Source organism: Pecten maximus, unplaced genomic scaffold, assembly GCF_902652985.1.
Source record: "Pecten maximus unplaced genomic scaffold, xPecMax1.1, whole genome shotgun sequence".
In the NCBI taxonomy this organism is placed as follows: Eukaryota; Metazoa; Mollusca; class Bivalvia; order Pectinida; family Pectinidae; genus Pecten; species Pecten maximus.
This window is the reverse complement of record NW_022979288.1, coordinates 23131-40042: the sequence shown is the minus strand read 5'-3', so window position 1 is coordinate 40042 and position 16912 is coordinate 23131. Positions and strand designations below refer to the sequence as shown.

General features: G+C 36.4%; 1 protein-coding gene across 1 annotated transcript in view; it reads left to right on the top strand.

Moving 5' to 3' along the window:
• Nucleotides 1-6: 6 nt before the first annotated feature.
• The window catches only part of LOC117318442 (ubiquitin-like modifier-activating enzyme 6), a 40018-nt gene continuing 23112 nt past the window's right edge, over nucleotides 7-16912 (top strand). The window contains exons 1-6 of the mRNA XM_033873428.1: nucleotides 7-36; nucleotides 262-408; nucleotides 2356-2423; nucleotides 3023-3101; nucleotides 3763-3840; nucleotides 5999-6076. Coding sequence (XP_033729319.1) covers nucleotides 13-36; nucleotides 262-408; nucleotides 2356-2423; nucleotides 3023-3101; nucleotides 3763-3840; nucleotides 5999-6076 — 474 coding nt within the window. The 5' untranslated portion in view covers nucleotides 7-12. The remainder of the gene's footprint in view (nucleotides 37-261; nucleotides 409-2355; nucleotides 2424-3022; nucleotides 3102-3762; nucleotides 3841-5998; nucleotides 6077-16912) is intronic.

Here is a 16912-nt window from a genome sequence, read left to right as displayed (position 1 = left end):
CTTGCACATGACATGAACAGCAACCTTACTAACAAGGTAGGAGATTTATCAAAGAAATATCGTATAATGATAATGAATTTAATGATCGAATGAACTGAGACTTCCAAAACTATTTTCAGCAGAATTAGTTGTGTGTATCACATAAGAATCATGTTGAATGTCTTGCATGCAAAGTATGAACAATAGATTCATTTGATGATGTTGAAATTCTAGCTTGAGGAATTGGATTATTATCTTTCTCGTTTCTTCTTTGTCCACTAGGTGGAGCCAGTAGATGAGGACCTGGTGCGGATGTTGTCATTTACAGCTCGTGGTTGTTTCGCGCCTCTGTGTGCAGCCATTGGTGGGTTTGTGGCACAAGAAGGACTCAAAGCTCTTACTGGGAAGTTCACTCCCCTCAATCAATGGGTGAGTTCTTAATTATACCAAACATGAATTCCCTCAATAACGGTGTCAATACTAATGAGGATACAGCTTAGGTATTTATATATTTTCCTTGTGACAAGACCTTTCCATTAATACTACTACTTGTGGACCTGTTGATCTTGGCCTTTGACCTACTTTTAAAAAGAATAATTCTGAATTTCAACGCATACGGCGAGCTATGTTGTCTTCTAACAACTATTCTTTGATGAAGCATTGACACACAACTTACTAATGATGGACAGTTGACCAATTAAAAGTGGGTAGATATGTTTTGAAAAAATCGGGCATTACATGGTCATCTAACCAAAACAATGTGCTTTTCATGAGAGATTGTATCAAATGATATACAGTCAAACCTGCTCTAACGACCCTCTGTATATAACGACTGCCTGTCTATAACGACCGGTTTTAAGATTCCCCGTGAGATTTTACTATATAACGACCCTCTGTATAGCGACTACCTGTCTAATGTGGCTAATGACTGGTGATTTCGGAACGGCGGTCGCTAATTTGTTTTCTATAGCGACCGATTTCTGTCAGCCATCTTCTGCTCTCGGCAGTCATCCCTCATAAAATCCCCGGAAAATTCAGACACATCGACCCTGGCTTGATTATACAAACAAAGGACCACCACAACCCTGGCCTGAGTATATAAACAAAAGACCCCTACCACCTGTTAGCCTATAATTACTGTAGCTGCCCTGGCCTGGGGCTCGGTAAGAGAGGAGTCGGATCACCATGCGTGTCGGTATTACATTACAACTGTGCACAGGTGGCTTCATTTGACACGGTCAGTTAATTTTGTGATTACAACTAGGATACATCACTTCAATAACAAACACTGGTCATATCTGTCAACAAGATTAACTCACATGAGCCTTTCTTAATCGTAGCTGTCGGTACTAGCGTTTGTACTGCCGCCATCTTTAATTAGTCAATACTAATAAAAAGTCGTAAACTGACACAAATATCCGGATTTCAATTTGGGTCAGAAAAAAAAAAATTTGGTTTTAAGAAGTAAGACTATAACACAAAATAATTAGTAGTAACACAAATATAATTAATTTATTAATTATTGTGTATTCTTTTTCTTTATTTATGAAAGAAACGGAGATAATTTGATAGATACATATAGCATTATTTCAGAACAAAATACAAATGTATTTAAAAAAAATTATCCATAAGACCATTTTGAGTTATATTTTGTGTTTGGGTCCACAAATCATTAAATATTAAACCCTTCAGATTTATAAAGTTTATGCATTTATTTAACTTCTGACTGGTCTTCTGAATGCCCTGTTCAATGACAATTTATTTATGGCAGGTTTAAGTAAATTGGTTGGTGCAATAATTTTGACCTGTCTATAAAGGCAACCTGTCTATAGTGACCGTTTTTCTGCCTCCCCTTGGGCGGTCGCTATAGACAGGTTTGACTGTACCGATAATCATTAGAATATTCTGTACAAAATAACCAAAACTTTTATGAATTTTTATAGCTTGTAAAATTTAACTGGATGGATTACAGTTAAGTTGAGGATAGAAGATTTGGACTTGATATTGGACATGTTGACATTGATGTCTGTTAGATACTTTGGAAACTACTGTATACAGTCGAAATTTCAATTTCAATTTTAATGTACATCAAATGAAGTTTGAGTGTAAAAGTACGTCAAATGAGGTTTGAACGTAAAAGCATGTCAAATGAAGTTTGAGTTATTGAGTATGTTAAGTGGTCAGTGTAAGAGTGTTAAATTAGGTTTGAGTTTAGTATTGTATCTGTGTATATACAGTATCTGTATTACAGCTATACCTAGATACAGTTGATGTTGTTGTATGATATTTGTGTATATACAGTATCTGTATTACAGCTTCACCTAGATACAGTTGATGTTGTATGATATTTGTGTACATACAGTATCTATATTACAGCTTTACCTAGATGCAGTTGATGTTGTAAGTAAGAAGGACACCACTGATCCAGCACAGTTTCAACCAAGGTAAAGTATACTTATATAATAAACAGTTGTACCTTCTCTCATGATTGTATTTATAGATATTTGAGATATGAAACAATCATGTAAGTTATTTAAAAACACAAAAACGACTGATAGATTAGGAACAGGTGTAAGATGTTCATGTAACCTGTGCCCAACCCTTTTGCTGTATATTGACAATAAAATATGTTTAAACTAAACTAAGATTATCATCAATGTGAATGGATTCTGAGCAATAAATATTCTTTTAATGTAGTTTATGTTAACATAAATCTACACTCATCCGATGGAACATTTCTACAGAGATCTATTTTTGTGACAACGTACAAATTTAACATGTTATGGATAATGTATATCTTTGAATACTGATTAAAAATAAAAATTGATTTACACATAAAGGAAGAGGCCATTCCTTATAATCATTGTGTAATGTTAGATTATTTTATAAGGAGATAAGTAATACAGTTATGCAGTAACTGATTAAAATAAGAAGTTCATCAAGTAATTGATCATGCAAGGTCACAAGTTTATTCAGTTATAAATTATTTTGACATAATTATTTAAGTACTGGTAATATTATGACTGATTCTTGTCTTTTACAGAGGTGATCGATATGATGCTTTAAGGATCTGTATAGGAGAGAGCAAATGTTGTCAGTTAGCCAACACAAGGTTGTTTATGGTAAGTATATGTAGAGATGAGGGAGTAGGGTAATACACGATTGGGTTCAGTCTATCAGAATACTAAATTAAAATATAACATCTACAGGACGATGGTATCTAGAATGGTCAGGTTCTACATAGGAGTTGAGTAGTCGGGTGGCACAGTGGTAACACTTTTGCCTTTTAGGTGGCCAGGGTTTGCTTCATAAACTGGACTTGAAAAGGTATAGGGGTCAATTATCTGACCATGTGGGGTTGCTATGGGTACTCTTGTACTACCTCCCAAAGTAAGACCCTTCATGCGCTTCCACCCGGGAAAACAAAAGTGATTACTATAAGTTGGTTTAACTTGTTTTGCAATTGCTGTAAGATAAAAAAAAGTTTCTATTTATATAGGACTTTCTGTACATGTACATAGTGTTTGTGTAGAGGTTATAAACAATGATCAATTTTACCAATTCACATTCCTTAATCTTCTTGGCCGAGATGATATCATCCGGGGGTGGGCTTTATCAGCCATTTTGGTGTATATCCCGAGTTTTGTACATAACTATTTGGTGATTGGTCTTCACACACAATGAGCCTGTACCTGTATGTCTTGTTCGATGTGATTGTTTATAGATGGTGAGTCTTTGTTCCAGTTAATATATGATTGTATATACACTGTGTCTTTGTTCCAGGTCGGCTGTGGGGCTATTGGCTGTGAGATGCTAAAGAACTATGCCTTGATGGGGATTGCTTCACAAGATAAGGGCCAAGTACGTTACAGTGTAGTACAATAGTCCTAACATTGAATATCCAATTAGTACTTTGTGTACAGTATAGTCCTAACATTGAATATCCAATTAGTACTGTGTACAGTAGTCCTAACATTAAATATCCAATTAGTACTGTGTATAGTAGTCCTAACATTGAATACCCAGTTAGTACTGTGTACAGTAGTCCTAACATTGAATATCCAATTAGTACTGTGTACAGTAGTCCTAACATTGAATATCCAATTAGTACTGTGTACAGTAGTCCTAACATTGAATATCCAATTAGTACTGTGTACAGTAGTCCTAACATTGAATATCCAATTAGTACTGTGTACAGTAGTCCTAACATTGAATATCCAATTAGTACTGTGTACAGTAGTCCTAACATTGATATCCAATTAGTACTGTGTACAGTAGTCCTAACATTGAATATCCAATTAGTACTGTGTACAGTAGTCCTAACATTGATATCCAATTAGTACTGTGTACAGTAGTCCTAACATTGAATATCCAGTTAGTACTGTGTACAGTAGTCCTAACATTGAATATCCAATAAGTACTGTGTACAGTAGTCCTAACATTGAATATCCAATTAGTACTGTGTACAGTAGTCCTAACATTGAATATCCAGTTTGTACTGTGTACAGTAGTCCTAACATTGATATCCAATTAGTACTGTGTACAGTAGTCCTAACATTGAATATCCAATTAGTACTGTGTACAGTAGTCCTAACATTGAATATCCAATTAGTACTGTGTACAGTAATCCTAACTTTGAATATCCAATTAGTACTGTGTACAGTAGTCCTAACATTGAGTATCCAATTAGTACTGTGTACAGTAGTCCTAACATTGAATATCCAATTAGTACTTTGTGTACAGTAGTCCTAACATTGAATATCCAGTTAGTACTGTGTACAGTAGTCCTAACATTGAATATCCAATAAGTACTGTGTACAGTAGTCCTAACATTGAATATCCAATTAGTGCTGTGTACAGTAGTCCTAACATTGAATATCCAATTAGTACAGTACTGTGTACAGTAGTCCTAACATTGAATATCCAGTTAGTACTGTGTACAGTAGTCCTAACATTGAATATCCAGTTAGTACTGTGTACAGTAGTCCTAACATTGAATATCCAGTTAGTACTGTGTACAGTAGTCCTAACATTGAATATCTGAAATAGAAACACCATACTTTAAACAAATGTGTTGTTTAATTTTCAACATGAATGAACTGATATAAATTTGGGTTATATCTAGACCTGAAACTAAACCCAGTGATGGAAAGTCAACATATTGTGGAGAAAAATAAAATGTTATTGTAACTTGTACATTGTATTATGATGTAGCAGTTGTCTTAATTTGAAAAAAAAAGTTGAGATTTTATTGTTGAAATGCTGGTAATGTCATATTCATTTGAGCACCTGTATTAGATTAGGGCTCATATGTCTCTGATACAAGCACTCTATAATAATCAATCTGTCTGTCGTCCGTCTGTTCTTCAGTTGGCTGGGTTTCCACAACTTAATTTTCCGACTTTTAATTTTAGTATTATTAGAATTTTATTGACTGATTTACATGAAATTTAGTCAAGTTCACAAAAATGATACTGAGGTCAAAATGATCAAATGTCAAGGTCAGATATTGTACTTTCCTTCACAGGAATACTAGATCTCTTCACTGGAGAACATTTTATTTGCACCAGATTTAAACAAAATCAAGTTAACTGTCCAAAAGTCGAGGTATCTTTTCACTGATGATCATTTTGTTATAACATTATGAAGCAATGTTGGTCAGAATTAAACAAGATGTCAAATAGCTTACTATCAAGGTTACTGTGTCAAAGGTCAAGGTCATTTGAGTCCAAACATCAAGGACGAAGTTGATCATAATTAAACAAGAACTTTGGGAGATTATATAGCCACATAAAGGCATCCTTGCTGACCTGTCAGTGTCCTAGTAGGATACAACATAGTTGTTGTACGTGTGTATCGATTTAGACTGATGAGTGTTTTAGTGTTTTCATTAACTTTAATCTCTTATTGTTGAAAGCAACTGGTAAAGATTAGAAGTCACTGTTATATCTCGACTGAAAACTTAAATATCTGATCAGTATGAACTTGTCTTGAAATGTTTGTCATTTTAACATTCCAGATAACTATAACAGACAATGACCTTATAGAGAAGTCCAATTTGAACAGGCAGTTTTTGTTTCGGCCACACCACATTCGGGTAAGTAATGTGAAGGGATGAATAATAGGGCAGGATGGGTATATTGATAACCCAGTACAAACCAGTATTTAATAGCAATACGGTTCTCCATACATAAACATGCTATATATATTGCTGTATTGTTTTACCAACCCCTCTACACTGTTTTGTTTCTGAAATCTTGTTAAAATCATTTACATACACCTTCAAACCAGATGCACATCAAAATCAATTGAAATAAGAAGCTTACATTTATCTTTACGGGTCACCTAGATGCACCTGAAATGCGTTTCTTAGCCATGAATGTGGCCAAGACTGTAATATTTAAAAACACAAACGACAGCTGAATATATGGCATGGCAAATTTAGGGAAGACAAAATCATTAGACTGGTTTCATTTTAAACAAGTGGCTGATCAGAAAAAAGTCAGTATGCTTGGTCTGTGATGTACAAGTGGCTATGACAAATATGTACATTTATACATAACTAAAACATGATTAACAGTTTATTACTCTTGTTTAACAACACATGGAAACATGATGTACATGTCAATATAACAACATTTAGTATACCAGGAGCTATTCAATCTACTCAACTAAACCTTCTTTTAATACAGCTTACTTCAATTAACAAGACCAAGCTTTAAGAGAAACACCCAGAGAAGAGGGTTAACTCTGCCGAACTCCAAAGAAGCAACTTGACTCTTTATTATCTTATATTATTTTTAGTATTTTAAAGAGGCTTGCCCGCAGAGAGATCAGAAAAATTGGCTAATAGAAAAAGATTTTTTACACATGGCAGATTGTTGGAATTGTTGAGTTATTCATTTTATTTTCCTTATAAAACGCTGAAAAGTGATATTAAAACCTCATTTTTTAGATATTATTTATTTAATCGCAACCCGCAATAAGTCCCCGCTATAAAGTGTAGTCTAATTTGATTGACACATCAAAGAAACAAGCACGTGCACAGTGCCGCACAGTGATAACTTCAAAGGCAGCGGCGATTTACAAAGAAGATTTGCCGTTATATTCCATACATTTCCCTCTCAGGTTGAGTTTTAAAACATCTTTTAAATACACATTCTGTAATTGTTTTCAAGAAATAAAGTCGGAAAGCCTCTAATTTTGTCACATAGAAACGTGTACTGAAGTTTATTTAGTGATCGGAGATGTGCCGTTTACCGGTCCGTCTGCGGGTAAGCCTCTTTAAGGCAAATATCAAAAAATGGAATACTCTAACTAGAGAAGAAGCTTGACTCTACTGAACAATTGAGAAGTGATTTGACTCTCAAACTTATTAATTACAAAATACAATTTAGGCCTAACTAGAGAAGAAGCTTGACTCCACTGAACCATAGAGAAGTGACTTGACTCTCAAACTTGATTACAAAATAGGCCTAGTTAGAGAAGAAGCTTGACTCTACTGAACCGTTGAGAAGAAGCTTGACTCTACTGAACCGTTGAGAAGAAGCTTGACTCTACTGAACCGTTGAGAAGAAGCTTGACTCTACTGAACCGTTGAGAAGTGACTTGACTTTTAAGTACTCCTGTTAAGATGTGTAATAGAAGCTTCTACATATTTTTTTAATTGAATGAATTATTTAAAAATTGATAAAGTATTTGGGGTAAAATTCCCCTGGAATTTAAGGCCAAAATTGAATGAAATATATGCTAAATCTACATGAATTACTTTGAGCCCCCAATATGTACAAGTAAAGAATAACAATAGTACAATGCAAGACTGAAGTTGGGTGATAAAAGAATCCCAATAATTGATTTTCATCATTTGTCATTTTCATTTGGTATATAAATAATAAAAACTAATATATTGATCCATAATTACGAATATTTTCAACATTTAGACACCTGACAGTATATTTACAGACACCTGACAGTATATTTACAGGCACCTGACAGTATATTTACAGGCACCTGACAGTATATTTACAGGCACCTAACAGTATATTTACAGGAACTGGACAGTACATGTATTTACAGACACCTGACAGTATATTTACAGACACCTGACAGTATATTTACAGACACCTGACAGTATATTTACAGACACCTGACAGTATATTTACAGACACCTGACAGTATATTTACAGACACCTGACAGTATCTTTACAGGCACCTAACAGTATATTTACAGACACCTGACAGTATATTTACAGACACCTGACAGTATATTTACAGACACCTGACAGTATATTTACAGGAACTGGACAGTACATGTATTTACAGACACCTGTCAGTATCTTTACAGGCACCTAACAGTATATTTACAGGCACCTGTCAGTATCTTTACAGGCACCTAACAGTATATTTACAGGCACCTGACAGTATATTTACAGGCACCTGACAGTATATTTACAGACACCTGACAGTATCTTTACAGGCACCTAACAGTATATTTACAGACACCTGACAGTATCTTTACAGGCACCTAACAGTATATTTACAGGCACCTGTCAGTATCTTTACAGGCACCTAACAGTATATTTACAGGCACCTGACAGTATATTTACAGACACCTGACAGTATATTTACAGACACCTGACAGTATATTTACAGACATCTGACAGTATATTTACAGGCACCTGACAGTATATTTACAGGCACCTGACAGTATATTTACAGGCACCGACAGAAATTTTAAGGGCAAAAAAAAAACCGGCCCGATATTTTACGGGCACCTAACATAATTTTTTACACACCTGACATTATTTACAAACCTGACATATTTAAGTAAGATTTTACGACACCTAAACATTTAATTTAAAAACGGAAAAAATTTTTATTTCAGAAAACCTGCAGTATTTTACAGCCCACGATTTTTTACAGGCCCATTACATTTTTTACGGGCACCTGACAGTATATTTACGCACCTAAAAACCCGGAAAAAGTATTTTACGGGCACCCAGTATTTTTACGAAGGACAAATTTTTACAGAACCTGACAGTATATTACAGACCCTGACAGTAATTTAAACAGCACCTGACAGTATATTTTAACAGCAAAAGGCACCTACTATATTTACGGCCCCTGACGGTTATTACAGAACTGCAGTAATTTCCCAAACCCCTGACAGTAATTTACACAACGACAGTTATTTAAAACCCCCCTTTAAGTATATTTACAGGAACTGGACAGTATATTTACAGACACCTGACAGTATATTTACAGACACCTGACAGTATATTTACAGACACCTGACAGTATATTTACAGACACCTGACAGTATATTTACAGGCACCTGACAGTATATTTACAGACACCTGACAGTATATTTACAGACACCTGACAGTATATTTACAGACACCTGACAGTATATTTACAGACACCTGACAGTATATTTACAGACACCTGACAGTATATTTACAGACACCTGACAGTATATTTACAGACACCTGACAGTATATTTACAGGCACCTGACAGTATATTTACAGGAACTGGACAGTATATTTACAGACACCTGACAGTATATTTACAGACACCTGACAGTATATTTACAGACACCTGACAGTATATTTACAGGCACCTGACAGTATATTTACAGACACCTGACAGTATATTTACAGACACCTGACAGTATATTTACAGACACCTGACAGTATATTTACAGACACCTGACAGTATATTTACAGACACCTGACAGTATATTTACAGGCACCTGACAGTATATTTACAGACACCTGACAGTATATTTACAGACACCTGACAGTATATTTACAGACACCTGACAGTATATTTACAGACACCTGACAGTATATTTACAGACACCTGACAGTATATTTACAGGACCTGACAGTATAGGAACAGTATATTTACAGACACCTGACAGTATATTTACAGACACCTGACAGTATATTTACAGACACCTGACAGTATATTTACAGACACCTGACAGTATATTTACAGGACACCTGACAGTATATTTACAGACACCTGACAGTATATTTACAGACACCTGACAGTATATTTACAGACACCTGACAGTATATTTACAGACACCTGACAGTATATTTACAGGACACCTGACAGTATATTTACAGACACCTGACAGTATATTTACAGACACCTGACAGTATATTTACAGACACCTGACAGTATATTTACAGACACCTGACAGTATATTTACAGACACCTGACAGTATATTTACAGACACCTGACAGTATATTTACAGACACCTGACAGTATATTTACAGACACCTGACAGTATATTTACAGACACCTGACAGTATATTTACAGACACCTGACAGTATATTTACAGGACACCTGACAGTATATTTACAGACACCTGACAGTATATTACAGACACCTGACAGTATATTTACAGACACCTGACAGTATATTTACAGACACCTGACAGTATATTACAGACACCTGACAGTATATTTTACAGACACCTGACAGTATATTTACAGACACCTGACAGTATATTTACAGACACCTGACAGTATATTTACAGACACCTGACAGTATATTTACAGACACCTGACAGTATATTTACAGACACCTGACAGTATATTTACAGACACTGACAGTATATTTACAGGACACCTGACAGTATATTTACAGGCACCTGACAGTATATTTACAGACACCTGACAGTATATTTACAGACACCTGACAGTATATTTACAGGACACCTGACAGTATATTTACAGACACCTGACAGTTATATTTACAGACACCTGACAGTATATTTTACAGACACCTGACAGTATATTTACAGGACACCTGACAGTATATTTACAGACCCACAGTTATTTTACGGGAACCTGACATATTTTACAGAACTGGAAAAAAAGTTATTTACGACCCCCTTTGACATAAAATAAATTTTTACAGACCCCTTACATTTTTAAGACCCCCGACTATTTTAAAAGACCCTACGAATTTTACAGCCCCTGAAAAAATTTTCCCGACCCCGCCCATATATTTTAAAACCCCCTGACGTTATTTACAGGCCCACAGGTTATTTCAGCACCTGACAGATTTTTCGGCCCCCGAAGTTTAGACCCCCTGACAGATATTTACAAACACCCTCAGAATTAAACACCGCATATTTTTCAGCACCTGCGTAATTTTCCAGCCCCTAAACATTAATTACAACACCTGTTTTATATTACAGACACCGACGGGAATATTTAAAAAGGCAAAAAACCTGACTATATTTAAAGCCCCTGAAGTATTTACAGAAAACCTGCGAAATTTTAAGCAACTAACAGTTTTTACAAACACCACGTATTTTTAAAAAGACACCTGACAGTATATTTACAGACACCTGACAGTATAGTTTACAGACACCTGACAGTATAATTTACAGACACCTGACAGTATATTTACAGACACCTGACAGTATATTTACAGACACCTGACAGTATATTTACAGACACCTGACAGTATATTTACAGACACCTGACAGTATATTTACAGACACCTGACAGTATATTTACAGACACCTGACAGTATATTTACAGGAACTGGACAGTATATTTACAGACACCTGACAGTATATTTACAGACACCTGACAGTATATTTACAGACACCTGACAGTATATTTACAGACACCTGACAGTATATTTACAGACACCTGACAGTATATTACAGGACACCTGGACAGTATATTTACAGACACCTGACAGTATATTTACAGACACCTGACAGTATATTTACAGACACCTGACAGTATATTTACAGGAACTGGACAGTGTATGTGTACAAGACACCTGACAGTATATTTACAGACACCTGACAGTATATTTACAGACACCTGACAGTATATTTAAACCCCTTTTCAGTATTTTAAACCACATTATTTACAGGCACCTCATATTTTACAGACCTCAGTAAATTTCAACCCCTGCTTTATTTACAGCCCTACATATTTTTACAGCACCTCCCCATAATTACGGACCCGGGACATAATTATTTCAGAACCCCCTGACCCAGAATATTTTTAAAGGGGCACCTGACGTATATTACAACACCTGAAGTAATTTAAAACACCGGGGCGATATTTACAAAAAAACCGACATGATTTTGACACTGCAGTATTTTACAGGCACCTACGGGAAAATTACAAAACCCCTGACATTTTTTACAGAAAAAACCTGACTAAATTCAACACCGGACAGTAATTTACGGGCCCCTGTATTTTACAGAACCTACATAATTTACGGGAAGGGACAGTATTTTAAACACCGACAGAAAATATTTACGACCCTGACGTTATTTAAAGGCACCTACGTATATTTCAGAACCTGACGTATATTTACGGCACCTGCAGTATATTTACAGACAACCTGACAGTATATTTACAGACACCTGACAGTATATTTACAGACACCTACAGTATAATTTACAGGCACCTGGACAGTATATTTACAGCACACCTGACAGTATATTTACAGACACCTGTCAGGTATATTTACAGACACCTGACAGTAATATTTACAGACACCTGTCAGTATATTTACAGGCACCTGACAGTATATTTACAGACACCTGACAGTATATTTACAGGACACCTGACAGTATATTTACAGACACCTGACAGTATTTACAGACCATGACAGTATATTTACAGACCCTGACAGTATATTTACAGGACAACCTGACAGTATATTTACAAGACACCTGACGATCTTTACAGACACCTGACAGTATATTACAGACACCCTGACAGTATATTTACAGACACCTGACGTAATTTACAGACACCTGACAGTATATTTACAGACACCTGAACAGTATATTACAGACACCTGACAGTATATTTACAGACACCTGACAGTATATTTACCAGGCACCTGACAGTATATTTACAGACACTGACAGTATATTTACAGACACCTGACAGTATATTTACAGACACCTGACAGTATATTTACAGACACCCTGCAGTATATTACAGACACCTGACAGTATATTTACGACACCTGACAGTATATTTACAGGCCACCTAACAGTATATTTTACAGGACCCTGGACAGTATATTTACAGGACACCTGACAGTATATTTACAGACACCTGACAGTATATTTACAGGCACCTGACAGTATATTTTACAGACACCTGACAGTATATTTTACAGACCCTGACAGTATATTTACAGACACCTGACAGTATATTTACAGGACACCTGTCCAGTATATTTACAGCACCTGACAGTATATTACAGACACCTGACAGTATATTTAACAGGACACCTGACAGGTGTATTTACAGACACCTGACAGTATATTTACAGGCACCTACAGTATATTTACGACACCTGACAGTATATTTACAGACACCTGACAGTATATTTACAGACACCTGACAGTATATTTACAGACACCTGACAGTATATTACAGACACCCTGACAGTATATTTACAGGCACCTACAGTATATTTTTACAGACCCGACAGTATTTTACGGGGCACCTGACAGTAAAAAATTTTTTCAAACCTGCCCCAAAATTTTTACAGCACCTACAGTATATTTCGAAAAACCTGCATTATATTTACAAAACCAAAACCGACAGAAACAGCACTTGGGCCCCATTTGGGCACCGGGGTATTTTTACGGCACCTCCGAAATTTCGACACCTGCGTTATTTCGCCCTGCATATTTTACAGACACCTGACTTTTTTTACGGCACCGCCGTTTTAAAGCCCTACATTATTACAAAACCCCTGCCGTTAAACGACCCTGCTTAAAACAACACCGTCAGAAATTTTTTCGACACCGACAAAAACAGAACCTACAGAAACAACACCCCCCGAACAGCCCGAAGAAAACACACCGCGTAAAAAGGGCAACCTGACGGATATTTACGGGCCCCCTGACCAAAAAAAATTTTTAACAGCCCCCTGCAGTTTTTACGCCCTGACAGTAAATAAAAAAAACCCCCTGAAATATTTTACGGCCCCTGACGATTTTTAAAGGGCACCTGACAATTTTCAGCACCTGACAGTAATTTTACAGCCCGGGACGTAATATTTTACAAAACACCGCTTATTTACAGGCCCCTACAGTATTTTTACAGAACCCCTTTTTCGGGATCGTTACAGGAAGGACAGTAAAAAAATATTTTTACAGGACTACTTTTTTAACAGACACCGCCAGTATTTTAAAGGCCCCCAAGTTATTTCGGCCCCTGCAGTATTTTACAGACCCGACGTATTTTACGGGAACAAAGAAATTTTACAGAAACCCTTTCAGTATTTTACGGCCCCTAAACAGTAATTTTACAGACCCTGTCGTATCTTTACAGGCCCTGCATATATTTACAGCACCTAAAAGTATTTTTCAGACCCCGCATATCCAAACCCCCTACAGTTATTTACAACACCTGTATTTTCGGGCCCTGACTATTTTTACAGCACCTGACAGTAATTTACAGACCCTGACAGTATATTTACAGACACCTGAACAGTATATTTACAGGACACCTGACAGTATATTTACAGACACTGACAGTATATTTACAGACACCTGACAGTATATTTACAGACACCTGACAGTATATTACAGACACCTGACAGTATATGTACAGACACCTGACAGTATATTTACAGACACCTGGACAGTATATTTACAGACACCTGACAGTATATTTACAGACACCTGACAGTATATTTACAGGCACCTGACAGTATATTTACAGGACACCTGACAGTATATTTACAGGACACCTGACAGTATATTTACAGACACCTACAGTATATTTACAGACACCTGACAGTATCTTTACAGACACCTGACAGTATATTTACAGGACACCTGACAGTATATTTACAGACACCTGACAGTATATTTACAGACACCTGACAGTATATTTACAGACACCTGACAGTATATTTACAGGCACCTGACAGTATATTTACAGCACCTGACAGTATATTTACAGGCACCTGACAGTATATTTACAGACACCTGACAAGTATATTTACAGACACTGTCAGTATCTTACAGGCACCTGACAGTATATTTACAGGCACCTGACAGATATTTACAGCACCTGACAGGATATTTACAGACACCTGACAGTATATTTACAGACACCTGACAGTATATTTACAGGCACCTGACAGTATATTTACAGACACCTACAGTATATTTACAGGAACCTGACAGTATATTTACAGGACACCGACAGTATATTTACAGACACCTGACAGTATATTTACAGGACACCTGACAGTATATTACAGACACCTGACGTATATTTACAGGACACCTGACAGTATATTTACAGACACCTGACAGTATATTTACAGACACCTGACAGTATATTTACAGGCACCTGACAGTATATTTACAGACACCTGACAGTATATTTACAGACACCTGACAGTATATTTACAGGACACCTGGACAGTATATTTACAGGCACCCTGACAGTATATTTACAGGCACCTGACAGTATATTTACAGACACCTGACAGTATAATTTACAGACACATGACAGTATATTACAGACACCTGACAGTATATTTACAGACACCTGACAGTATATTTACAGACACCTGACAGTATATTTACAGACACCCTGACAGTATATTTACACACCTGAGTATATTTACAGACACCTGACAGTATATTTACAGACAACCTGACAGTATATTTACAGACACCTGACAGTATATTTACAGACACCTGACAGTATATTTACAGACACACCTGACAGTAATTTACAGAACCTGACAGTATATTTACAGACACCTGACAGTATATTTACAGGAACTGGACAGTATATTTACAGACACCTGACAGTATATTTACAGACACCTGACAGTATATTTACAGGCACCTGACAGTATATTTACAGACACCTGACAGTATATTTACAGGCACACTGTCAGTATCTTTACAGGCACCTGACAGTATATTTACAGACACCTGACAGTATATTTACAGACACCTGACAGTATATTTACACACACCTGACAGTATATTTACAGACACCTGACAGTATATTTACAGGCACCTGACAGTATATTTACAGACACCTGACAGTATATTTACAGACACCTGACAGTATATTTACAGACACCTGACAGTATATTTACAGACACCTGACAGTATATTTACAGACACCTGACAGTATATTTACAGGCACCTGACAGTATATTTACAGGCACCTGACAGTATATTTACAGACACCTGACAGTATATTTACAGACACCTGACAGTATATTTACAGACACCTGTCAGTATATTTACAGGCACCTGACAGTATATTTACAGACACCTGACAGTATATTTACAGACACCTGACAGTATATTTACAGGCACCTGACAGTATATTTACAGACACCTGACAGTATCTTTACAGACACCTGACAGTATATTTACAGACACCTGACAGTATATTTACTGACACCTGACAGTATATTTACAGGCACCTGACAGTATATTTACAGGCACCTGCACACTGTCTAAGCCATAATTACAATATTACATTACATATTTATATCATTTTAACATATTGAGATATGTATTGTATCATGTTAGCCTTTCAGATACCCAGTCCTTTATCTAAACATATCAAATATTTCCTTTATGGTTTTGGGTGTGGAGGGGTCAGGGAGGGTCGTTAATCAGTATGGTGATGGGTGTGGAGGGGTGTTAATCAGTATGGTGTTTGGGTGTGGAGGTTTCAGGGAGGGGTGTTAATCAGTATGGTGATGGGTGTGGAGGGGTGTTAATCAGTATGGTGATGGGTGTGGAGGGGTCAGGGAGGGGTGTTAATCAGTATGATGTTGGGTGTGGAGGGGTCAGGGAGGGGTGTTAATCAGTATGGTGATGGTTGTGGAGGGGTTAGAGAGGGGTGTTAATCAGTATGGTGTTGGG